The 25721-nt window shown below is 43.0% G+C and overlaps 1 protein-coding gene across 3 annotated transcripts in view; it reads right to left on the reverse strand.

Moving 5' to 3' along the window:
* LOC131267357 (poly(rC)-binding protein 3) overlaps positions 1-25721 on the reverse strand; it is a 68683-nt gene that overhangs the window by 14023 nt on the left and 28939 nt on the right. For 2 of the 3 annotated variants that reach the window (XM_058270218.1, XM_058270216.1), the window contains exons 3-9: positions 17322-17378; positions 13465-13581; positions 13221-13317; positions 12965-13128; positions 5311-5430; positions 921-1014; positions 508-784 (exon numbers count right to left, since the gene is read on the reverse strand). In XM_058270218.1, coding sequence (XP_058126201.1) covers positions 508-784; positions 921-1014; positions 5311-5430; positions 12965-13128; positions 13221-13317; positions 13465-13581; positions 17322-17378 — 926 coding nt within the window. The remainder of the gene's footprint in view (positions 1-507; positions 785-920; positions 1015-5310; positions 5431-12964; positions 13129-13220; positions 13318-13464; positions 13582-17321; positions 17379-25721) is intronic. The other variant, XM_058270217.1, reaches the window with a different exon arrangement.

Here is a 25721-nt window from a genome sequence, read left to right on the forward strand (position 1 = left end):
CCCAAAGGGACAGGATAGCATGGGAAAATAATCGAAACGAACGAGGCGAAACCAAGGGATCCTTCAACTGTATCCTAAAGTTGTAAAGAGGACGTGTAGCAACATGTTTCCTAGAGAGCCGTCGGAGGTGGACAGAGGCAACGGGGTGTCTATCGCGGAGGGATCTCAGACCGACGGGAGTGTTCGTTAACACGATGTAAGTAACAAAACACACACAAGAAAGAGCGGGGAAGAGAATCGTAGCGAAGAAACTTAGTGATAGTTCGTAGTGTTTAGTTGCAACCAAAAACACGGACCGAAGCGAAAATGGTCCCGTGGTAAGGTTTCTAATGCTCTCCGACCCGATCCGGGGTCAAGGGCTTTCGATGGAGAAGATGTGTTTGCATCCCCGCCGGAAATCATCGAGTAGAACCCGCAAATACTTGTATATATTCGGAAGATATATGCGTAAAGAGTATAAAACGAGTAAACATAGCGCACAAATCGAATCGAGAGCGGGCCACCTACCTCATGTTGATCAGATACTGGGCGAGCGCCACCGAGTCCGGATTGCCGGTGATCGTGATCGTCCGGTCCGTGTTGCCGCTGTCGCGCTCCTCGCAGTTGGAAATGCGTATCATGGCGCCGGAGATCTGGCGGATCTCGGCGATCTTGGTGCCGCCCTTGCCGATGATGCAGCCTATCAGGTCGTTTGGCACGGTCATTTCATGGGATTGCGATTGAACTGGGGCTACGTTGCGGTTGTTGTTGGTTCGCAGTTGAGAACCGGCCAATGCGGCGAGAGCTGCGTGGGGTATATATTGGAGGGCATTAGGTTTAGTGCTGACGGGCTGCTGTTGGAGGTTCGGGTACGCGGACGGAGCGCGGTCGATCGGAAAGTCGGTTCCGCTCCAAGCTGTGCGAAACGGGTAAATACTTACCAGTTGGGTTGAGTCCACCGGTGTTGGAGGGAATCGCGCCAGCCAGTCCAAGGGCGGCCAGTCCGGCGAGTGGATTCTTGGCGATTCCCGACACCTACAAAGAAGAAGAAGAAGAAGAAGAAGGGGGAAAGAAAAAGAGAATTTGAGAAAAAGGAAAAGACATTAGTCAGCGATCCAATGGTGGACACACTACACTATAAGTAATAAGCCATCTGGATCAAATGATTAAAAATAGTTAACTTTAGTTCTGTGCTAATGGGTTATTCCCTTTACATGGGAAAAATGTTTCGAAAATAATAAAAATATAGTACCTATACTTTGTTATCGTATATACAGAGGAAAACTACCAGCAACCAACATGCTCCGATAAAATTGCCAACTACATAACAAGAGGCGGAAAATCAATTTGATGATTTCCGTAACACTGTTTGCCATTTGAAAACAGGTTCAATTAACCTCAATAACATGCATACAAAAGCAAACGAACGGGATTGAATTAGAGTATCTAAGTTTATATCCAACACGAATGTTTACTAACTCATCTGCTCAACAAATTTGAGGATTTCCACTTGGTTCCACCAATTAGCATGAGGCTTTGATAGATAGCCTCAGCTGTACAGCTGTAGCAATCATGCTAGGGATACGAAATGAGGACAATGGCAATATGCTGAGTTGTTTTATAACCAAGCGAGGCTTATGTCTACCCAAAATACCGCAAATGAGCGATATGGAAACACCGGAACAAACGCTCAAAAACTGGCGCGAGGAAAATTAGCTTCACTTGTGTCGGTAAACATCGTATCATAGTGGATTGTTTAAATGGATTTTGAACGGATGTGTTGCGATCAATCGCGTTTGCAAAACAAACATCGTCGCACAATAATTATAATCCAATAACAGTATGTTCCATAAAAAAAAATGCGAAAATCGATACCTTAGATTCAATTTTGTTTTTTCATTGAAAATGTGAAAAGAAATTATAATTTTAGTTAGAGAATCGTTTTTTGAGCCTTTAATGATTAGATTACTAAATAGGTCCACCATTTTTCTCGATCACCTTCCTTTGCAGCATACCTTTTGAATGGAGTGCAACAATGCAACAATGAGTTATTTAAAGTTGTCAGGGATCCTACAATGGGGCGTGAACGTTCACAAGTACACAGGTTCATATGTCCATATTGTTCAATCCAAAGGATTCATTTCCAGGCTGTTGGGAGGTCAAATGTAATTGCCCAAAATTCCATGTTTTTCTTAAGCCACGCTTGCGTCCTTTTTTAGGTTCGTCACGATGCCTTGTACTATTAGAAAATGACGTGATTTTGTGCTCCAAAGTAGGTTTTCCTCTAAGGCAGACCGTGGTCCTTCAGAATGTTCATATTAACCTTAGTATTAAATTTTAATCCAGTTTCGATAAATGCTGGAGCCATTTTCAAGCTATTGGGTGCAACTATCTAAAATCTACGACTCCGGTCGAATGTTTGGTTGTAAACTTGATTTTCAGGTTCTCTGGAACATCCTCAATCTTCTTCGGAGATAAAAACCTGTCTCTACAGGATCGACGATGAACATTTTTTCATCAGAGAATACGATGACGGTATTCTTTTATTTTAATGTTGACTCCAAACGTTTCGAGAACTCCGTAGCCGTAATTGTTTGATCCGAGCGTTTGATCAAGGAGTGATCGTTGGATACGATAAACAATAGCCAGATGACATCCCGCAATCGGTACAATTTATTTTACGTGCTTTTGGGCGAGGAGTAAACTAGTTACTATCTCCTATGCGAACATTTTTCTCCACTTTTTTACTTGATAACCACTGTTTTGATGACATCTTGTCAAAGTATACTACCAGATGATTACACGGTAAAAATAATGTTCAAAGCTACCCGGAAAAAAGCATTGTAAACTTTCGCATTTTTTTATGGAACATACTGTACTTTTTCCTTTGATTGTATAATTACTCACTGGAGAGATTCGTTGGCGTTAGTGTAAAACTACCTTAAATTAAATTATGCACTAAAAAATGGAAAGGGATTTTACAATATGTTGACACGAACGCTTAGGACTTATCGACTATAAACATCGGTTTTGATTTCTCTGTCCTTCCCAAGCCTTTACTATTACATACAGTTTTCAAAACAAATATTGCAACAATAGTGATACATGAAATACATTTCATAAATACAATCTTCTACAAAATACCATAAAAACCGGTGTAAAACTCTATGTAAGAGCATGCCAATGTTGGATGGTTGGGGTTCATGGTTAAGCAACAGCTACACATTACTAAAAAGGACACAATGTACAAAAAGGAGCATTCCCCGCGTTTCCGCGACATGGATGCGAGTTGGGTGGAGCCAAGGGACACGATCTGTTTTCCACTTGGGGTGGGGGCGCATTTTCCGAACGTTCTTGCGAAGGGTTGTTAGTTGATGGACTTTTGCAGGATTCTCAGGATTTGATTTCGAGCCTCGGAAGACAAACGGGATGGGGGTGGGGTAAGCTACTGCTAATCTAACTCTAGTAGTTAGATGAAATGACGACAGGAGAAAATGTACACACGATATGTGGAACTTTGTTGCAACACCAACTTTTACCATAAGCCTTTGGCTTTCGTTTCTTTTTTTGGGAATTGAAGCCACACCAGCTTTAGATGAGTGGTTAATGTAGAGAGATGTTTGTTTTAAAGGGAAACTTTCTTTTTCTCTCGCTCTAAAAAGCCCCACTGCCGCACCAGAACATCGCCTCGGGAAGTATGTACACACACAGACACAGGAAGGTGGAAGGATGTCATTCGGAAAAGCGCAAGTATACAGGGAGCATCAGCTTCGGATTTATGATTTCGTTACACCATTGGGGATCGTGGCAAGGAACTCGCAAGGGTTGATCTCGAAGGGATGATTGCAGCGGATTAATTTCTAAGGGGGACATTCGTATAACAAAGGGGGTGGGGGTGTTTACTCTGCTCTAAGCCATCATTCCACGGGGAAGTGTTATCCTGGGGCATGGAAACTTGGACCGCGGTTGGACGGGTGGAAAAACAGAAGGAGTGTTTCCGCGGTGGGAAGGCTTGGGGGGACGGGAGTGGGCGGCTTTGCGTGGGTAGTTGGAAAGTTACTGCCAGGCAAACTCAGCACCAATCAAAAACGATTAAACTCACATCAGGTATCGGTTGTAGATGATGTGGAGGTATCGCTCCCTGTAGATGTGTTCCTTTTAGTAATGGATCGGCTAAACCGGAGATGCCCGCATGCAAGCCACCGGAAATGGCTAGTGGAAATACTGTGCAGGTCTAAACGAACGATTGTATGAGATAGTTATGTAGCGACGGAGAAAGAGAGAGAGAGAGAGAGAGAAAGATAGACAGAGAAAGAGATAGAGAGATACAAAAAATACGGTAGAACGACATAGCGGACGTGGTGCGCCATTAAGGATCGGTTGATCGGGAGGAGAGATTTGAGCGAGTGTGGGACTTCGTATTCGCTGCGTATTTTAGAGCGATGTGACGCAGAATTATTTTATTTAAAAAAACATCATTTCAGAGCAACATTTGCGCTCCCGCCGAGAATTGTGCGGATAGTTAATATTAAAAACGAAAAAGTATAGAGATAAAACTGGGCGAGAGTTAAAACGGACATACAAGATGACACAAACACACAGAAAAAAGATACTGTAATACGGAGTTACGGAAGGGAAGCATTCGAAACGTGTAACACCATCGGAATTTCGGGGACACTTGGACAACGAGGGTGTGTTGGGGAGTGTGGTCAATGGGTGTAAGGATGAGTTTCGTTTCATATCGGTAGCCTTGAAGAGCAAAATTAAAGAAGTAAAAACAAGTCAGCACAACGGAGACACGTACAAAACACAACAGAGGGTACTTGAGTAAGAGTAAAATATGTGTATGTATTATTGTTTGCAAATGCAGCTTGAACGAACGCCTCAAGTGATTTCATTAGCGGTGACTAATCGGTACAGTTGAAAAGATGGAAAAGCAGGCCATGAGGAGCCCGTAAAAGCAGGCGTAGGCGGCATCAAACTGATAGCAAAAACAAACAAAACAAAACAGAACGAAACGGTAACACAATAGAAGTAGCGGTTTGTTGTATGTAGCGGTACTAAATTTCGATACAGTTTGGATATAGGGCTAAATATCTAAGGAAAATTATATTTCCCCACCGAAAGGCGGACCCGCGGGGGGTAAGAGGTCCCTCCCGGTATGAAACGGTATTTGGGGGTGGGAAATGTGGAGCCTTGTTTTTTTTTAGCAAGGACTCTTAGAACAAGTGCAGACAGAGTGTCGAGATGCGATTTTTTTTTCTCTCCGTTTCTCCCACAAACAAATCCACCCCGCTCGGAACGTAAAGGAAAGCGCGGCTGCATACATACCTCTTGCGCTGGAACGGCGTAGTTACCCTGGATGGTGTACGCCTGGCCGTTGGCCACTATGACCGGGCCGTTCACCTGTGGCTTGGGCCGGTACGGGATTGTGGCTCCCTTCGGTGGTGACTGGAAGTAGGAGAAGAGCGGAAGAAGAGAGTGCATTCGTTAGGAAGTTCGTATAAGCGAGGGCGAATGTAATGTGCTTTCGGGAAACCGGGTGGCCACGGCAGGATCGTACGGAAGTGCACGGGTTCGAGATTGTAACCGGCCGGTTCGTTGCGGTGACCACGTTCATTAGAATGTAGCTCAACTGACCATTTTCACTGCGTTTGCTTTTCTATTGTTAGAAAGGGCCTATTGTCAATCGAGGTTGCTGGCCGGCCACCCAATCAATAAACTTTGGATTTGTGAAAGGACGAACGCCCATTCAATCATATCTGGGAGACAATAGGAAAATCGTAATTAAATGAAAGTAGAACTTTGCTATGGCAAAGTGAAAGATACCATTTAAAATGTCAACTGTCACAGGTTGTGTCATTCATTGGACGTACATTGGGTTTTATAAACATTAATGGCCCAGTTGAGAAGCTTTACAAAAGAGCTTTCAAAAGTGATAAACTATTACTTTAAAATTGATTGATTGAATTATTATTTGTTGAAAACCACTTTTTTTAAATCCTCTTATTAGACGTTGGTTTTTATTGTTATTGGAGCTCAGAAATTCTTTCCGTCAATTCGCGTTCGGCAGGATAATTCCTTTCGGAAAAACCGAACCTTGCATGCACTGACTTCTTTCGGGTACGTTCTGGAAATCTTGTGTTAAAGTGGCGATTTGTTTATTTTTTGTTACATTAGTTGAACATGTCTTGTTCGTTACTCTCCGTTGCACAATAGCGAAAGTGAATTCAATTTAATCAATTGTGATTTAAATTTAAAAGTGAAAGTAATCAAATAACTTCACAACATTTGGAGATTTTGTAGAATTTTACACATTTTTCTTTACATTAAAATTTTTTTTATGTAATAGACTGTAACTAGGTAGTATTGGCCAATTTCCGATGCCGTTGCATTAGCTAATTTGCAAACACTGAATTCTACGATGTTTCACACTTTTGGGACATCGTACATGCAATTACCAAAAATTACTTTATATAGAAATATCACAATTCGCCTGTATTGTATAATAGGAAAACATATGGATCATTTTAAAAAATTGTAAAGTTCATCCTTCCAACCACGACATTTCCAGTTGGAAATATTCGTTAGTCAATTTAAAGGCTTGTTTGCGCAGTGAAATAAACCACTTTTAAGGTGATCTTAACATCAATTTCGATTTTAATTACATATGCTCGACGGTACAGCTGTTGGTGGTTTAATTATTTTCAAATCAAATATGTGCCTGATGTGAATCGTATGTTCGTAGAACGGGGTTTTCACTAACTTTTCGCTCTGCAAAATCGATAAAATTTATGACGTAAAAATATGCCCCATCCCCCTGCACATCCCCTCCACCCTTCATCCGCCCGGTGTGTGGCATTTAGTGAACCACAAGCGTGTTGAACCACTTTCAGAGCGAGGGCCATGCAACCGCAACATTAATCAACTATTATTGGCAACTCCTGCGCGCAGTAGCGGCAACATGTGTGATGCTAATTAATAATTGACATCGATACGGAATTCACTTATCCCGTCCGCCAAGAGTGCCAATCAATCGACCGGTCGTCCGTAAGCGTTTGGTTGAGTAGAGATTTATTGAAAAAAAAAAAATTTCATAAAGTCTTACGTTAAACCAGGGCAAATCTCGGGCTAGGTATGCACTATGGCGTTAGCCTGAAGCGGTCGTATGGTTCCACCTGGATGGCTGTGGGGACTGTGAGTGTGCTTGTCGAACGCTCCGAACTCAGGAAAGAGGTCACCGGTAACAATTCCAATTTTTTCCCACTTTTCCCTCCCCGCTACTTGCTGCCAGCGGACACCTGCTGACCGGTGTTAAATTTAGTGATTAATTATTCACCGGTTTCATTAGACTGCTGGGATAAAGAAAGGACCGACCCACACAACTCCACACACTTCCCCCTTATAGTGGTCGTAAAACGCGTCCTGTGATTTTTGCTCCTATTAATTAATGTCGTTCCGTTTTCACCTTCCGTATGAAATGAAACCGCTAGGTGCCGAAAGCAGGCCGACCAGCCGGACGAAGTCATCGCGTTACGTCCACATGTTTGCCCCATTTTGGCCAACGGCCACCACTGTGTGTGCTGCTGTCGCTGCCTGTATTAGAGGTCCTGCTCCCGAAAAATGTCCGTCAGTGCAGTGAAACCTTGTGATTTGAATGCTTCCGGTGAAGCAACAAAACGTACGTCGAGCACCATCTGCTGGGCGTCATTTGTCGTCATCACTGCACAGTGGTACAGCTTCTCGGACAAAAGGCAGATTAAAAACATTTATTTATTGGGTTACAACCAGTGGCGGATTTAGTGCACGGTTGTCTCAAGCTACCGAGGCCCAAGGTCACAAGATTTATATACGGAACTGAATTTATATACCGGTAGGAAGAAAATGTTTTATAGTCAATCAATTGGAAACAAGCATGTATTTGCAATAAAACAACAAGGTTTTGGAATATTGTAAGCATAAGCACATGTTACTAGTTTCATCTATCTCACATGTCTTTTCGACATATCCTGTTAGATGCTGCCATACATTTGAAAACGTTTGAATTCGTTATTCGTTCTAATCCAAAGTACGTGTCAAATCAAGTATTTCAAACATTTTTTATTTAATCTCAAATGTGGGCAGTATAATTACATTATTTTTTCATTGTTTAATTAATTACAATTGATATACAAAATTGATAAAATCAAACATCAGTCCGGCACAAAACTTATTGATTGCAGGTAAAAAGTAATCGGTACGAATTTGTCAAAAAAATATATAAATAAGACGAAAATTAATTATTTTTTCCTGCTTAACCCAGGAGTGTAAACGCACGACTGGTTACAAGATACATAATGTAAAAATTTATGATCATCCAACCATTCGCTACAAATGTAAATATGTCCCTTAAGTCAACAATTATTTCAATTTTTCTTTTCCAATCATGCAAACATAATTGAACCTTTATTAGTTAGTAACTAAATACGTCGGCTAAATCAAATTAATTATCGGTAGTTTCTCTTGCAAACAATAATCCCAATCTGCCCTATTGTGCAGTAGCGAGAGATGAAACCAACCCTGGCGGACTTTTCCCAGGCCAAGAGCAATGGTTGCCTGGTGGAACGCGGTAGAATTTAATTATGACGTATTTTTCTACTGTTCTAAGCGACCATTGGAGCTGGAAAAAGCGACCCACGTGGAACAGGTAGAATGGAATAGGAAATTGTGGGGCGCGCACGAGTATGTTTGTGTGTGTATGCAACAGCTGCAAACCACATTAAAGGATGGAAAACCAGGACCCCAGTGTGGGGAGGGCCTGATGGTGGTGATGTTGTACCAAACTCGGCAGAGTGTGGCCAAAAGCTTTCTAATCTGTAAATTGAAATATTTTACTGTGTTTCGGAATGTTCCGTCACACCAGACGGTGGGGTGTAGTGAGCATGTGTTAAGCTATGCTATATAGAAACCACAAAAAACATGAAGAGAAACACAGACACACACACAAAATAGGGCAAAGAGTAGTGTTCTCCACCGACAGGGAATAATGGCTCTGCGGTGACAAATTCATAAGTGCGACACCTGTAATATATGAATAATTCACGAAATGTGTGGTTTGTTCACCCGCTCCACGAACGTTTCTTCGCAACGAGGTCGTATCGCTGCATAATACCCGGCGGATATTATTGGTTTAGCTAACGTGGCACACATAAATGATCTGTCAATTAGAGAATCCGGAATTTTGAGCATTACATTACGCTGGCTGTCCGCTGGAGATTAGACCGCAACCGCACAGGCCAATTTGATTTCAGCCAGGGCTTAGTTGAGGTTTTAAATAACGTGTAAATGACAATTGAAATTAAATTCAGTTTTTATCTATTTTTATCATTCCTGGATATTAGTGGAAACATCAAAAACATGGCGATGGATAATTTTCGGCTTCGGGTTTGTTGCGTCGAATAAAATATTGCAATGTGTGCTTTCAATACACATTTATTTACCGAAAACATTTCCTCGACACGATTCAGACAATTGCTGGAAATGTGTTAAAAAATGCCGCTGGTGCGATGTCGGAACCGCGTTGTTGTGTGTTTCTGATCTTTACGAGCGATCACACAAAATATTTGAAGAGAAAAAAAGTTAATAGCTATCTCGTCCAAACGCAGGCCACCAAAATCCCTTAATCCCATTCGTTATTAAAACTTCATAATAAGCCAGCAGCAATGAAATGGGATAATGAATGGTGCTATTCGACCGGCAGAGCGCGTGCATTACTCCTAATTGCCAGGTGGAGAATCGAGCAGGACGTGTTTTTTTCTCTTGCTTTGGTAAAGGAAAAACAAGCCAACGAACACGGGCGGCTAAAGCGGGAAAATCCTAGATGATTTTTTTATGCCGTGTCAAGCCAAATTTTGCAACATTTTTATCACGGCGCGGGTCATCGGAGGCTCGCGATTGAACGCAGGGAGGGCGAGGACAAAGAATGGCGGGGGAAAAAATACCGATTAGTTTTTCGTTAGCGTTCGGTTGTCCGCGGCGGCGAAGCGGTGGGCTGGAAAAACTTTGCCGCGCTTTGTTGGTTCCGGGTATGCTAGCAACGACGGCTCCGTCGGAAAATCCATCGTTACATTATTAATTATCTTCCTCAGCGCGGGAACGGCTCGAGCTGAATCGTTGGGTATTTTTTTCTCCTCCTCGCTGACACGCAAAAGATCGGTGAAAAGTTTTCCCCGAAAGCGCTGCTGCCCGCTAGATGAGGTAGCAAAAGTACCGGAGCGGATTGCTCCACCAAGAATAGCCGAGCTGTTTTCGTAGAAGTAGTGGCAAACCGGAGTCCCACCGGCACAGCATCATCCACGGCAAAGCTCGGAAATAATCGTACCGCACCATTCGAAATTACTTCATTAAATAAATTGCGAATTAACACTAAGCGGATTACTGCTTTTTCATTTGCTCACACAAACATCACTGCTTTTCTTCCTTCGCACATCCACAAGGAACAGACGATGATGGAGGGCACCACCATCCACACTCTTGGTTTGGTTGTTCCTTAAAATTCCCAACGAATCCAGGCGTAAGAAACCCGGGTGGCCGCATTGTAAAAGAAAGTGCGATTCAAGATGGATTCCATCGCGAAAGCATCTGACGATATTGGATCCCCACCCACCCAAGACTGACGATATTTTGGAGCGGGTGGAGAGATTCACCCGGTGTTCGCTCGCAAGACCCCACAGGAAACAATTTCTATCAAATTCGCAGTTCATTTTTCGACCACTTTTATGGTTTCCTCTTGTTTGCCAGTCTTTCCCTCCGCGGGCAGTGGAGGAAAACTTATCGCACCTCCCGCACCTTGGAGAGTTTATTGTTCAAAAATGAAAGTTCCGGCCGTGAACTGTGGTAGCGAATCGGCCAGAGTAGTCATTTGTATTAGCAGCCAAACGCGACGAGCTACCGAGTTAGCGAACTCAGCCATGCCAAAAGAAAGGCAAACTGATCGACTCAAGGCAATGTTTCCATAGGCTCGTTAATATTTTCAAAAAGCGCTAGAGAATTTATATTTATAAGTTATGGTACCGATTCTATTAGTTATAAACACTAGAATAAAAATAGGAATTGAATTTAATATCCCAAAAATGGCCGAATATTCTTTAAAAAACTGACTTAACTTTAAAAAATAATAATATAAAATAGTCAAAATTAAATGCTATATCTAAAAACGCTACAGTATTCTATTATGGACTTGAAAAATCTTCAAAACTGACTAAGCTATAGCGTGTTAAAGAGTGATTGAAAAGATCCTTAAAAAGCATTAGGGCAAGATTGGAAACCAATGTATTGTAGCTAAAATTTAATCAAATTTCATAGTTCACAGTCCTGCCTAGTTGAGAAAAGGGCTCAAAAAACAAACAAAGTGCGACAAAAAACTTTGGTAAAGCAGTACAAATTCCATCCGCTTGCCCGAGTCAGGCTCGGGCAAAACTGTGCAGGGGTTAATATTTTTTCGAATCAAGCCTGTATCCTACAAACTCCGAAATGCTTCGTTCTATCTAACGCAGATCACTCCTTTCACTTGCAGTGTATTCTATAGCAGATTGTTAGTCTGGTTGGTACTGATTCGGGGAAAAACATATACGACAAAAATAGATTACAGGAAATCGCCAGTGCCAGAAAAAACAATTTCACTTGCAGCGTGAAAGTGCGTTTTAAAAACTGGTTAGCAAATAACATTTCCTAGAGATGCAGCGATGTGATTTGAAAAGATGCACCGTTATAGTCGGTTAAATCATCATGTAATGAAAGGGGGCATCACGCAAGAGAGGAGGAGGCTTCACGTTCGCGTTTGTCACGCGAATTTATTGTTATAGTTCACAGACTGACCAGCGGCATTTGTACGGGACGCCCGGGACCCAGTCGCAAGACGAATGGGCTGACATTAGGGTTTAGGGCACGGGCACATACGATCCAAATGCCACCACCAGCATCGCGGCACCAACTGTCGCGAAATGTTGCACCGGACCGAAATCGGTCACCATCACACGAGGGATGCACAATGACCGCATGCTAGAATCCCAAAATTGGCAAGGGCACTTAATTAGAATGGTGCGTATGGAAAATGTCATGTCATTAAGGCGCACGAAAGGTATGTGGATGTTAATGTCAACTTAACTACGGTTAGATAGATGATTAAGCTCATCGCACCAATGTATGCTACATTGTAGGGGAATAAATTTGATTCCATGTTAACTGATGAACTTTGTCTTCGCCAATCGTTCGTAGAACCGGCTCGATCTATCTTTAAATCCTGATTTATTCGGTGTGCCTTTTGATAATCATTTCATTAGGTTACCATTTCATGAAAAAGATGACCTGCTCTATTACAACATTAAATTTTTTTTTCAGTAAACGGTTGACGCTACAGACAGTCCGCGGTGTGTTGAAAATATCAACAAAACAAAGTGTTGCAAATAACAACAAAATTGTATAAATAATCCAAGGATGAAAGGGTTTATAAAAAATATGTTATCACATTTGTAATTATTATTAAAAAAAAATCCACGAATGATTTTCTTCTAAACTGACCAAATAAACGTACAGCAGTAGAATAAAGAAACAGAAAATGGAAAACAACCGAAGATAACCCGTAGAAGCTTGGTTGTTTCAGCTTCTTCCCAACAAGCGGTAAGTGAATGTTGTAAAATATTTAAAATTGTAGTAAAATACATTGTAAGTAAAAACACGTTTTTCAAATGCTTGTTCACACCCCGGGCATCTTCTGGGGTTTTTGAAGTTTGCTTAAGATAATTTATTTAATAAAGTAACTTATTTGGTAAAATTAAACATTGTAATTTCAAGGGGAAGTTTTTAGTCGATTTTAGCAAGACTGTCCATTTTTATCAAGGTCGATTCATATCTCTATTTAAGTAGGATCGTTGTTATATTTGAAGGTATTGATAGATTTGTTACCATTTTTAGTGAGTCTCATAATAGTGGCACTGAGTAAACTTACCTCCAGCATAACGCAGCATATGTGATAGATGCACTGCGTAATCGCTTCGGCCGAACCGCTCAACGTGACGGCGCGTTCCGTCGAATTTGGCAACATTTCGCTTGCAACTTGTATCGAGCAGCCGGTGATTTCTCGGATTTCCTTGATTTTCGAGCCACCCTTGCCTGAAAAAAAAATTGGAATCGGAATTGGGGACGAGAAAGATGAAATGGATTCGAATTTCGCCTTTCCGAGGGCAACAAGAACATCCACTTACCGATCAGAGAGCCGCACTGACTAGCTGGGACGATCAAGCGGATTGGAATTTGTGTTTTACCCTGTGCATTTGTATTGTCTTGAAACTGTGAACACCACTGCAATCGAGAAAGCGATAAGAAACTTTTTGGTTAATAAACACGTCAACAGGACGTCGGGTTGTCAACGCCAAGGCGGCGCACGGGGGAGTGTATTGCGGGGGGACAGGGGTTTGTTTTTTTTCAAAATGAACATCTCATATTTACCTCCTCGAACTTCTTCGTGATTAGTGTAAAGGCTTTGTAGATCGCACTTCTGGACCCGGACACCGTCACGATTCGCTCCGGGCACGAGCAGTCTGATATGTTGATTTTTGCACCGGACTGAAAAGGAGCGTGGGAAGAGATGAAAAGACAGCACAAAAAAGTGTGATAAAAAATTAGAAAACTTTATTTAATTATGAACGCTTAAAGTGCAAAGATGGTGGCGGTGGTGTGTCGTGTGTTGGGCCCCCCGACCGGGTTGGTCTCGGAAGAGAAAAAAATGCCTAGGGCATCGCGTGACGTAACGCAGAGAGCGAGAGAAGGAAAGCCCGGCGAAAACTCTAAACAAATTTCGGAACGACAAAACTTTATGATTTGGCAATGTTTTTTGTTCTTTTTTTGCTTACGGCCAGGCGACTCGACGGAAACGACAAAATAGCATCCGAGTGGTCGATTTTGTGCCACAAAAAAAAAAATACGGAGTAAAGGAGCATCGAACGAGAAAGTGAACGAAAAATTCTCCCCCGAAAAACTGGAAAGAATTAAACTTCAGCGAACACACTCACTTCGGTGGTCGCTCGATGCCGGAAGTATCCCGGCAGCAAATCACATGCGGGGGCATATCAAAAAAAAAAAAGAAGGCCAAAAGTTTTCCCCGGGCTCCACTGAGTGGGTCGGATGTTGGACACTAACGGCGCGCAGCGCCGGAAGCGCCGGCGGATGTTTATATTCCGGGTGGAAAAAAAAAAACGTGAGCGTGGGGCCATTCGCTTTCGCGCTGGCCTTCACGCCCGATGGACGCGAGAATCAACCGCTTTGCACCCGATTTGTGTGTAATGGTTGTGCGGCACATAATTTATAAAAGATTTCCGCCTTAATTCGGAGCGCCGTTTCTTTGAAAGGCAGCGTCGTGTTGAGCTGCGACCATTTGCCCGAGCGAAGAACTTTACGCCGGCAGGACATTCCGAAACGATAAGAGCTAATCTAGGTGATTGAAAAGAAAAATAAAGCTTTGTTTATTGCTTGGCAGATTATTGAATAGATAGAATGCTCTTAAAGGTCGAACGATTCATCTTGTTATGCGATTACTAATGTTTTATTGCAATATCGTTTTCTTGTGAAAATCTCCATATTTTTGATTATTGTGTTCAAGTGTTAATAGTTTAAATGCAATGAAACACTTCGATCATCTAACGAAGTTTTGTTACTTTGCTATCCTCTGTTCGTCTTAACGTAAAATATTTCTTAAAGTAACTTTTTCTTAAGGAAAAAAGTATCCCTTTTTCTTAAGCGAAAAGACCAAACTTATAAAACTTATTCTAAATTAATTTATATACGTTCGCAATATATTTTGTGAATTGATGCGGGCTGTGGAAAATTCATTCAACTCTCCCTGTTAAGGCGGACAGATCTAATTTTGCAGCCATACGAAACGTCCTTTAAGCCATCGGCTCGAGGTTGATCGATTGCATTTCTATCAACGATTCTGATTGGGAATGTGAAGCGTTTACAATAGGTTTCCGTTGCAACTTAACAATCGCGAGAAGTTGCATCATAAGTCTCGATGGATGCAAGGACCGGTGAAACTAGCAGCGGAATCTTTTACCTGTTGGGGTATGTTCCTGTTCGTCGTGAAGGATCAGCGTATTTATTCATTTCTTCGTCGACGGTGGAGAAAGCCAGCTTCGTTAACGAAAGGATATGAAAGGTAACAACAACGACCGTACGAATCGTACAACGATTTTAATAACGTTTTCCCGAACGAACGCGCACCGTGCCGGAGAGGAAGGAAGGAAAATTCTACCCAACGAATGGTGTGGCACAACAAGGTGGGACAGGCAGGGAGACATTGTGAACGAACCGCGTAGATGATTGGGGGATGGTGTGGCACGGATTGGCTCTGGCTGCTTGGAGAGAAACCAGGAATTTCGATAATGGGATTATTTCATTCCCCATCCTTGCCACAGCCTTCGCCGGTTTTCCGTCTCCGAGGTGCCTTCGACGGGAAACCTCGAAGACTGAAACCATATTAGCGTTCTCTGGGGACCCGGAGGGGGGGGGGGGGGGGGGGGGGCGACCCGGGCAAGATGTAACAATAAACCGAAGCGGAAATAGATATTCTCTTCCCTGGGAAGCTTTTGTCTACCTTCGGCTTCGGCGAGCATTAGTACGTATCGTATTCCTGCTTGGTTGGCTTCTGCACGCTTCCACACCATTTGCACTCTCCTCGACACCCCGCCGCTCTCTTTCTAAGTCAAATCCTTCCGCAGTGTGGCCAGTAGTTATCGATCGGGTGAAAATCAACCTCCATTCGGCATCTTCGGAATGGCAAACACGATTGCAAATGAGCTTAACGATCGGTGTGAGCCATCCCGGGGTGCCGCAGCTTCTTGGCGCAAAGGAAACACAATATAACCTACCAGACGGAGAGGAACCAAATGGAAGACCTTTTGACTCGTGCTAGGGAAGTGCAAAACAAACCAAAAAAAAAAAACAGAAAAAGAAAGTTACGAAGTTCGCTCGCAGTAGCGCACGCGGGTCCTAATGATACTACTTTACGATTGCTGACAACGGGTGCAAATTATGAAGCCACTAATTAGGTCCAAACGCAAGTCGCTACCCCGGGGTGGAACCTTTCTGCAGTTCCATTTTACTGACGTGCCATAAGTTGGTGGGGTTGTTGAACGGGAAAGCTGGAGGGTTCGGTCATTCGTTCGCTCCCGATGTTATCGGGTGGATGGTAGAAGAAATTTCAATTTGTAAGCTTCTTAGCTTTTGCAAGCAATGAGTGTAGTAGTGTATTTTAAAATAAACCAACTTCTGCTTGTTAATAGTTTACATGCTCAGCTGGCAACACGAAAACATTCTCTTTGTAGGTATCATAAGTTTTAAACATAGTTTGTCGGTGGAAGGAAACATTAGTTGACCACATCACAAGCAAAGAACCGCAACCACTAAGGTTGGCAGGACAACTTAACGAAGTGTCATTAAATATATTCCTCAGGAAACAAACGAATGAAAACTCATTTGTTTAATGTAAACTAAATTGAATATTATAGCATGCCTTACGTAGAGAAATTTGTTACTCAACCAGAGCACTGCAGGCGTCTTTGAAAGCGTGATTTGGAATGAATTTGGCAGACAATCAAACCCTTCGGCTTCGGGGGCGGAACACAGAAGCTTTACAAAAAGCAATACCTCCCCCCACGCAAATGGAAACAATGTAGTCTGTTGTTGCTGTCTTGTTGTTCCACCCTACGCCGGTTGGCTAAATAAAAATAAAATCTCAGGTACACGAAAGCGAACAAATCTTTACACGATCGCGAAGGAAAAACACTCCCCGTGGAAAACTTGGGCAAACAAGCAACCTTCGAAAACGTGACAGATGGCATAGGAGCACGTTTATTGGATCATGCCCTTGAATGCGTTTTCTGAAAGCAGAAATCGACGACGCAGCAGCACGATGTGGAGTGAAGAACCACCTCCCACTTTTCTACCTAAATCTCCTTCAGCACTCTTAGCGAAAAGGAATGGTGGAGAAGGGAGGCGGGGTGGGGGGGTGGGGGGGGGGGGGGGTTCGGGGGGAAAATCTATTCCATCGGAAAGTAGCAAAACCTCCCCACTCTAAAGGACTGAAATTTCCAGAATCGAAGGAAAAAACCAGCACACAAAACCAAAGTAAATCAACTTTGGACAGAAACAATCGCACGGGGCAAGAAAAATGGAGTGTTTTGTGTGTTTTATGCGAGAGTGTGTTTCTGTGTGTATGTGAGTGTATTTGTGTGTTTGCAACTGGAGAGGAAAAATCAACTTGTTTTTCCTTCCCATTGCATCGGTTTTAAGCTGCCTGCCGAACTTACCTCTTCTCTGAACCGCTTGACGATTTCTCCCTTTTTTCCGATGATGCTGCCGACCTCCTGCGAAGAGGGAGATAGAGAGAGAGAGAGAGAGAGAGAGAGAGAGAGAGAGAGAGAGATGGTGGAAAGAAAACATTAGTTTAACAATCTTACAACCTGCCGCACGTGTTTGTCTTACAGGTGATTTGAGCACTTCGTTTTTGAAGCGGTTACAAGCGGCGCCGAAGAAAGGAAAACTTTTACCATACAGTTACATTTTCCAACTCTTAGGTAGCTTTACGAACTGATCGAAAATGTACAGATCTGCCCAACTGTACGGCGAGCATGGGGGAGCGTTCTCCCGATGGTAATTATGATCGAACGAACATGGGACCCGGAAGAGGATTAACTGGCGGCGTCCGAAAGCATAGGCATGCCGTTTGCAGAGGACTCGTGGTGGCTTTGGCACGAACAACTTAATTACCCACATGTTGCATATGGCGCCTCGCATGATTAATTATCTTCCCCATTTCTACCACCTCCCTCCGTCCTTCGGGGTGGCCCCACTGGAACATTGCTCTACCACTCCACGCAGCGTACAAGTACACTAAAACTAGCAAAAAGGTACGTTCGAGCTTTTTCGTGTTAATTTTTGCATCTCGCCGTTTTTACCCACTTCGGGCGTGATGCGACCCCCGGACCGGACCCGATCCGGTGGGAAACAAGAATGTTACCGACAGCCGGGAAAATGCGAAGTTCATCATTAAGTTATAAGCCAACGGTAACCCTCTCCTCTACCACCTCCACCACCTACGGGGCCGAATGTGACAATAAATCATCCCTCGATTAATATTTAATTCGTGTAAGTTATGGTGCGCGCGTAAAATCGCTTAAAAACGGAAATAATTGATTTCCAGCCGTTTTGAGCAACGTTGTGTGCTAATTAAGATTTATGTTGTTTAAAATGGCGGTAATTATCGTGTGAATGTGAACAGTAATGTTACTATGATTTAAGTACAAAGCAACTAAACCAATAAAAGTTACCTTTTTTATTTTATGAGAGTAATGGGACAGGTGTTGCCGATCAAATTTGCCTCAAAAGCGGGCGATTTTGTCTCTGAAGCATTTTGTTTTGAAATAGTTACTCGAATTTTGTCTCTAACTCATCTGACTTTGTCTCTAAACCATCTTGGTTTGTCTCAAGCCGAAAACCAGGGAATAAACAAATGAATTGTGGTTATGCTACATTTTAAAACTTCAAGAACAAGAAACACTTTATATTTGTATGCTTTAAAGTTATTCTTACGTATTTTTGAATTATTTTCCGTATTATTTTTCTATGTGCATGCGTACGTATATCAACTAAGAAGGGAACAGTGTAGTGTTTATCTCGATGGCATAAATGTACTAACTGAGATCAACCAATGTCACTCAACAGCTAACCACAATGCTGCCATCTTAGTGGACATACGTATAGATGCACGTATAAAAAGTATAAGTCAAATTGGTCAATAAGAATAATTTTAAAGCATACAAGAGTATAAATGTTTTTGGTATCTGAAATTTTAAAATGTAGCATAACCACAAATACTTTGTTTACCCTGTTTTTCGGCTGGAGACAAACCTAGATGGAGGTAAAGTCCAATGGGTTAGAGACAAAGTCAGATGAGTTAGAGGCAAAATTCGATGAGTTATTTCAATACCAGATGCTTTAGAGACAACAGTTGATGAGCCATTTCAATCATCGGTGAGCTAGAGCTGAACATAGGTGACAAACCCTGTATTTTCATTGCACACGATTATAAAGGGCACGGTAAACGAAGCGTAATCGCTGGTCTCTCGTGTAGCGTCGATATTCAGGCCAAGCGTCATCTTTGCTTTGTTTATGTTTTGCAATTTGGTAAAAATGTCAACTTTTCTTGAAGCTACTGCTATTATTTTGTTGTTTATAGTTAACAATACAAAAACCACGCTAAATTATCATAGAAATTTGATAAATAGTCACGGATGAATGAACTATTGATTCGTTTGTTTACGTACTGACAAGATTACGCATGCGATTATAGGGTAGGTGAGCCAAAATTCTTTTTGACAGATGGACCAGCAGAATGACACGATTACGCTAGCGATTACGCTTCGTTTCCCGTCCCCTTAAGAAAGCAAGAACGCATCCTTCAAGCATGCATGTGCCCTTCCTCAAGTGCATAAATCTTGCGAAGAGTTATAAATGGACTTGCACCTGTCGACTGATGCAACTCTTGCTTCCTTCGCATACTTTCGTGCATGCGATCGTTTGATAGTGTGCCACAATGTGACTGTCTGTCTTGGCAGGGACAGTGCTTTCCGCTCGGTTTGATGGGAAAAATAGATTCTGCTTGCCCGGTTGATGTGTGCGGCGTGTGGTCAGGAAGTGTGCCCGATTGATCAAACTGTAAAGGCAGGCATCACTTCCGCCTAAGCAATTGCAATGGTCCATCGGTCTTCGGTGCACAGCATCGAAATTGATTTAAAGTCGTTGAGTAAAAAATTATGTCACGGAAAAAAAATGTCAGAAAGAAGCATAAATCGTCGTTTAAATGCAGCCTCCTCCAGAAATCGATCGTTGCCTCGAAAATGTCTAACGGTGGAATAATTACTGTGGTGGCCGAGGATTATTTATTCATCCCATTGCCTTCATTAGGTAACACGCTTTGATGAACAGCTAAAAAAAGATTGGCAGTAATCTACTTAATTTGTTTTTAGTCATCTCATCTGATTTAAATTAACCTGAAATTTTGCGTCTACCTTTACTTCTACCTTTAAGCTGTTCCACAACAGCACCTACCAAAACGGACTCCCCTCGTGCCAAGATGAACTATTAATATAAAAATGCCAAGCAAAACTGTGAACACGATGTAACTTTTTCCCCCGATACACACACACACACAGAATGATGTTTCGTCTCTAAATCGTTTCGGAAAGCGGATAAAAAAACCGTCAAACAAGTACATGAACGAAAAGTAAAGTAAAAAAAAACACCTCCACGGAACTCGCGCGCAAGTAAAACTTTCCGAAACGCGAACCCCACCGACCAGACCAGACAAGGTCGGGGACAGGTTTGGCTTTTATCTCCGGTTATTTAATTTTCAGTTATGCAAATGCTCATGTTTATTTAATGTTTTCCCTTTTATCCAGCCGTATCCGCTTGTTTGAGTCCTTCACCGGTACCGAGAACTGAAGCCGGCCGCCTCCAGATATCCCCCCGGCCCGAACGACCTTCCAATCCTGTCCTAATTCTCTGTCGTTCGATTTCGTCTTCAACGCCGTACGAACGAAGAAAAAAAAACACAAAAAACCATTTTTTTTGGGGGTCCGGATTTCCGCCCAAAGGACGGTGCAAGAAGAGTGGGTGGAAAATTTCTTCTTGCGTTCCCGTGACACAAAAAAGTGTTCACCGGAATTGGCTATTTTCCGCCCGTAAATGTTGTTTTCTTCCATTACTTACAGGTCGTTCGACACTCGGAGGAGCTTGTATTCATAAATTTCCTGATTCTTTTAACGAAATTCAGGGAAAAACGGAATTATGTTTGTTGATGGGAATGTGGTTTTTAAAGCAAAAGAAAGAGGAAAGTAGTTTACATAAAGCGTCCTAGATTATTGCTATTGAAAGTAAGCAAATCGATGGGGTATTTAAAGTTATGTTTGGTTATAACTCACGACTAAATTAGAGCCCGCTTAATCGCAACCAGCAAAATGGTGGTATAAAAAAGCACATTACATGCCACAAACATAAAAAAGGAGTATCTGGCGCATAATGCGAAAATCCCCCTTTTTCCACAATAAATTTACCACGTTCCGAGGGCTACACTTAATGCCTCCGATGCGGTCCAGACAGGAGGAGGACCCAACTTAAGAGATAAATTAAAAAATCACATTATTCAATACTTTGCCACCGAAACACTGCTCCACACCATTGTAAAACCAGGGTGGTTTACGCTTGACCATTCCGACTCAGACCATTCCGCCGAGCCGCTGCGAAAACTCATTAGGGCGAGTCGAGGAAAAACACATCCGAGCGCGGGGGGAGAGGGAAGAAAAACAAAATGCGGCCGTTCATCCGAGTCCGAATGCTCGCGCCGGGCCGACCGGGATGAATACTTCACACGGAGAAAAGCACCAGCCTACACCCACACATACACACAAACACCTCAGGACGATGAAAATTTATTTCAATTTTCACGCACCGTCGCATTCGGCGGAGTCATAATATTTCGCGCGGGATGTCTGTCCTTTCGCCGCGCCGAGGAGGATCGGATTCTGTCAGGGAATGCTTTATTTTCTGACAATTTTCCACCGCCCCACTCGGTGTGAGTTTTATTATACCGTGCTCTTTGTTGTAGGGCGTCGATGCCGTTGTCGTTCGTTGAGCGAGAACGCACAGAAACACGGAAAGCGAGCCACAGAATTGGGACTACTCCCCGTCCAACGAACGGTTGAAGCACGCGTAAAGGCTTGTGTGAAGTTGGGGGACCAAGGGCTCGAGAGCGAGAACACGCGCGCCCGCCCGCCTGTTGGACATACGAGCCCCATAAATATTCACTCCGGTAATAAGCCAAACAATTTAGTATGAATTATGGTGCTCCTGTTTCGGCGCCTTTAGGCTTGCGGCGTAATGGGAAAAATGTATCCTTCTCCCCCATCTCCAACCGGTCGCATCGGTGTCATAACACACACTTCCGGGCCCGATGGGGGTGGGTTTGGAAGGGTGGGGGCGAAAAACAAACGGTAACATCGGTTCGCCACAAGGCGCGCGGACACAAGCACACGAAGGACGAACCGTTGCAGGACGACTTCGACGAACGCGTTGCCGGACGACGATGCTGTCTGCTGGAGGGGGGGGGGGGGGGGGGGGGGGGGGTTTGTTGCGGAAAACAACGGGTCGTAATCCCAGCAGACCACGGAATTTTTGTTTTCACGCTTTCCCAAACTCACCCCTTCTGGGTCAACCCCTACCCTACGGAGAAATGGAGCGAACCAAAACACGAGGGCACGTGACGTGGCAATTCCATCGCGAGCGAATGGTTGCGTGGGGTGGGGAGAGGAACTCCACCGCGTGTTTTGTTTGTTTTTTTTTCGAAAGTTGTTATCCTTTTTTATCTGGATTAAATATAAACTCTTGCAGGAATATTCATGACAGTGTCGTGAGGGACTGTAGAGCGAAACCCCAAACACCGATAAATGGCCGCGGATGGGCGGAAGTAAGCCATAATCATAAAAAGTATGCTCCCGAGGGAGCAAGCGACCACCGGCGCCCTTTCGCACGATGCAGAATTGTATCCCGTGTCGGACGAAGCTTGCCAATGACTTGTCGAAATTAATGTGTGCACCGGCACACCGATGCTGTAAACTAGCGTTCCCGCAAGCCGGCGAAGAATTCCCCACGGTTGATCAAAAGGTGGCTGTTCGTGGGAAAAAAAAAACGCTGGCCAAAACCATCCCTTGTCTCGTTATCGCGTCATTAAGTATTGCCTTCTAACACGCGACCGCTAGCTCCACTTTTCCGTAACCGGAATACGCGAGTGACGCGATTGAAGTCTTGTAGCATTCCGTCCGGCTTTCCTGGTTCCAACAACAAACCGGGTACTGCGGCACAGCTGGCGACTGATTCGTCACATAGAATCTGCCCGGTGCTGATGATGCTTAAAGAGGTGGAAAAACCTGTTCGCGTTCGGTGCGGAAAACCTCCAGTAACGATCGAAAGAAAATATCCAAAACACACATGGAACAAACCGTTATCGTCCGCAGATGGATTCGTTTACAGTTTTCCTTAGCGGCGCTCACACAAGGCATGTTTCCACTTATGGAAGGATGTGCGGACCAATTATTGCGATGTCTAAGCGAAAATATAAAACAACTTCGTTCCAACGCGATCGAACGGGATAAGAAAATAATGCAGTCGGTGTGCGATGGGCAAAGGCAAACAAAAACAATATACGACAGCATATCATGCCACCGCAAGACCGCCGGTGGTTCGTGTCCATAAAACACAGCTGGATTGAAACAACAACTTCGACACGCAACCACGATGTTGTGAGGCGATGAATCTAAATTGATTTTCTCGCGAAAGAAGGAAAACCCCCCGGGCAAATGGAATTCAGGTGAAGAATGTGAAGAATTAGATCAGGAACTCTAATAGCATGAAAGTATGAAAGCAGAAAACTCAACGACAAACAATGTTTCCATTACAAGAGTAAAGTATGATGTATAGTAAATTTGACTTTACTTTTTAATACCATCAGCTACATGTTAGACGTTTAATTTCAAGAAGATTTCAGACCAGAAAATGTTAAAAGAAATTAAAATGTATAGTATGTTCACTACTCAAGTTAATGTGATACATTTTATTTATATGGTTTTCTGTACCATTACTTTTTAATTTTACAATACGACACGTACCGTAACACAAGAAAAAAAACCTATTTTAAGATTTTGTACATTCAAAATAAAATGTAATATTTTTTAGTTTTGACACAAACTAATTGACTACGATAAATTTCTTCATGAAAGATGAAATGCTGTCAAATTATTAGTATCCCTTAAGCAAGAATCGCTTTAGGTTTAATTGTTCTCATTTGCTTTGAAGCTTAGAAATGATTTTTTCGAGGATGTTTTCGGGAGTGGAGGAGGATGCTTAAGGGATGACAAAATAGGTTCAACAATCTTATCAGTGGAAAATTAACTGCAATCGCATGTTTGTCGTGACAATAAACATTTTTTACCCGAGCTACACTTTTGTTTTGTTGCAGAAGAGAGGCCGGAGGAAGTATTAGATGAAATTTTGCATTAGGACTGTGTCTATTCGATCATCCCCGGCCCTAGACGGATGAAATTTTGATTATTTTTTATTTTTTTATGACGTGAACATATTTAAGTTAGTTGTGTACCATTTTTTGGACAAATTCGCTCCTGAATCTTAAATTTTGTTGTTGTTATTTTTCGTAATTTTAAGGTGTAGGTGTTCGAGAAGGATAGGGAGTAAGAAGGATATATCAACATGACAAATTCAAAAACATCAGAGTACAAAACATTAGCTACCTTCCAGCCTGACTTTGCGTGAAGATGACATACATGTCACAAGATTAAAAGTTTCCCAACTAAGCACCACCATTGTTTTATTACATAGGAGACGGTAGAGAGAGTTAGGGATCAGGTAGAACATTACTACGAAATCGATACCCATATTGCAATTTGATCATTTCTTAAGCTGGGGGTTATGTAGGAACCACCCTTTCCGCCTCTCACACGGGGGTGATTTTCCCCTCATAATATGTCCTTATTTGAGCAGGGTATGCACCAAGTTTGGGTGTTTTTCATCCATTTTAGCGGCGAGAAGTTAAAGTAGAAAATCCTTGGAAAATCAGCTTCCATTCCGCCAAGTTTGGTCCGAATCGGATCGGATGATTTTTCGCGATGCAATGACATATTCATGTATATACAACCAATGTTGCCTTTATAAATATACATTGACAGGTGCATGTATTGATCTATTCCAAAGCTGATCCAATTGCATATGGAAAGGAAGAATCGGGAACTCAAGGAGAAACTCTTGGGGTATGTGTCTTACCAAACGTGTGTGCTCTCGTCACTTTCTTCATTTCGTGTATTACCTAAAACGAGAGCAAAAGACAAGAAAACAAAGTTTAATAACGGTTGTTGCCTCCTGTGAACTATCTAGGCAAAGAATGTTTCCCCAATGGCGCAAATGAACGTTCTAGATCGGACTGCACCCGTTCTTGGCAGGTGCACCCAGCATCGGGAAAAGCAATAGGTCGATGATTTATGCCACCATCTCAGACGTCTTTGTACCGCGATGAAATGTGATCACCTTTCAGCACGAAGAATGTCGTGGCCACCGTGGTATTCCCGCGCTCTTCCTCCCTCCCTCTCTTCCTCTCTCCCACCCTCGATCGTCGATGGAGTAATAAATGGTATAGGAGTAAAAATTTTATTGCTGAATTCCCGTCTACGTCGACGTTGCGGTCGTCGCCGGGGTCGTCCTCCTTGTTGCGGTTTCCGCGTGCAGTGTTGGATATAAATTTAGACCAGCGTCGTGTCACTACAATCCACCCGCCTTCCACCCCCCAACCTCATTGATCTACCGACCCCAAAACGCCGAACTTCCACACATTTGAGGTGGAAGCGAAGAAGTACACCTTGATGTTCTTCAAAGTTTGATATTTATAAACAACGGCCGACCGACGACGGCGCAAATAATTATCAATCTGCGCTTCCTTGACGCTTTTTCCTGCCTCTGTTTCGCGCGCACGACGCGTTCGGCTCTTAATTTTCTAAGAAAACGGTTCCGGCAACACGCGACGGCTGATGCTGTAGCGATTGTAGCGTTATTTTCTTTGCTTCTTCCGGACGCTAGCTGGGTGCCCGCAG

The sequence above is a fragment of the Anopheles coustani genome, chromosome 2 (assembly GCF_943734705.1).
Source record: "Anopheles coustani chromosome 2, idAnoCousDA_361_x.2, whole genome shotgun sequence".
Lineage (NCBI taxonomy): Eukaryota > Metazoa > Arthropoda > Insecta > Diptera > Culicidae > Anopheles > Anopheles coustani.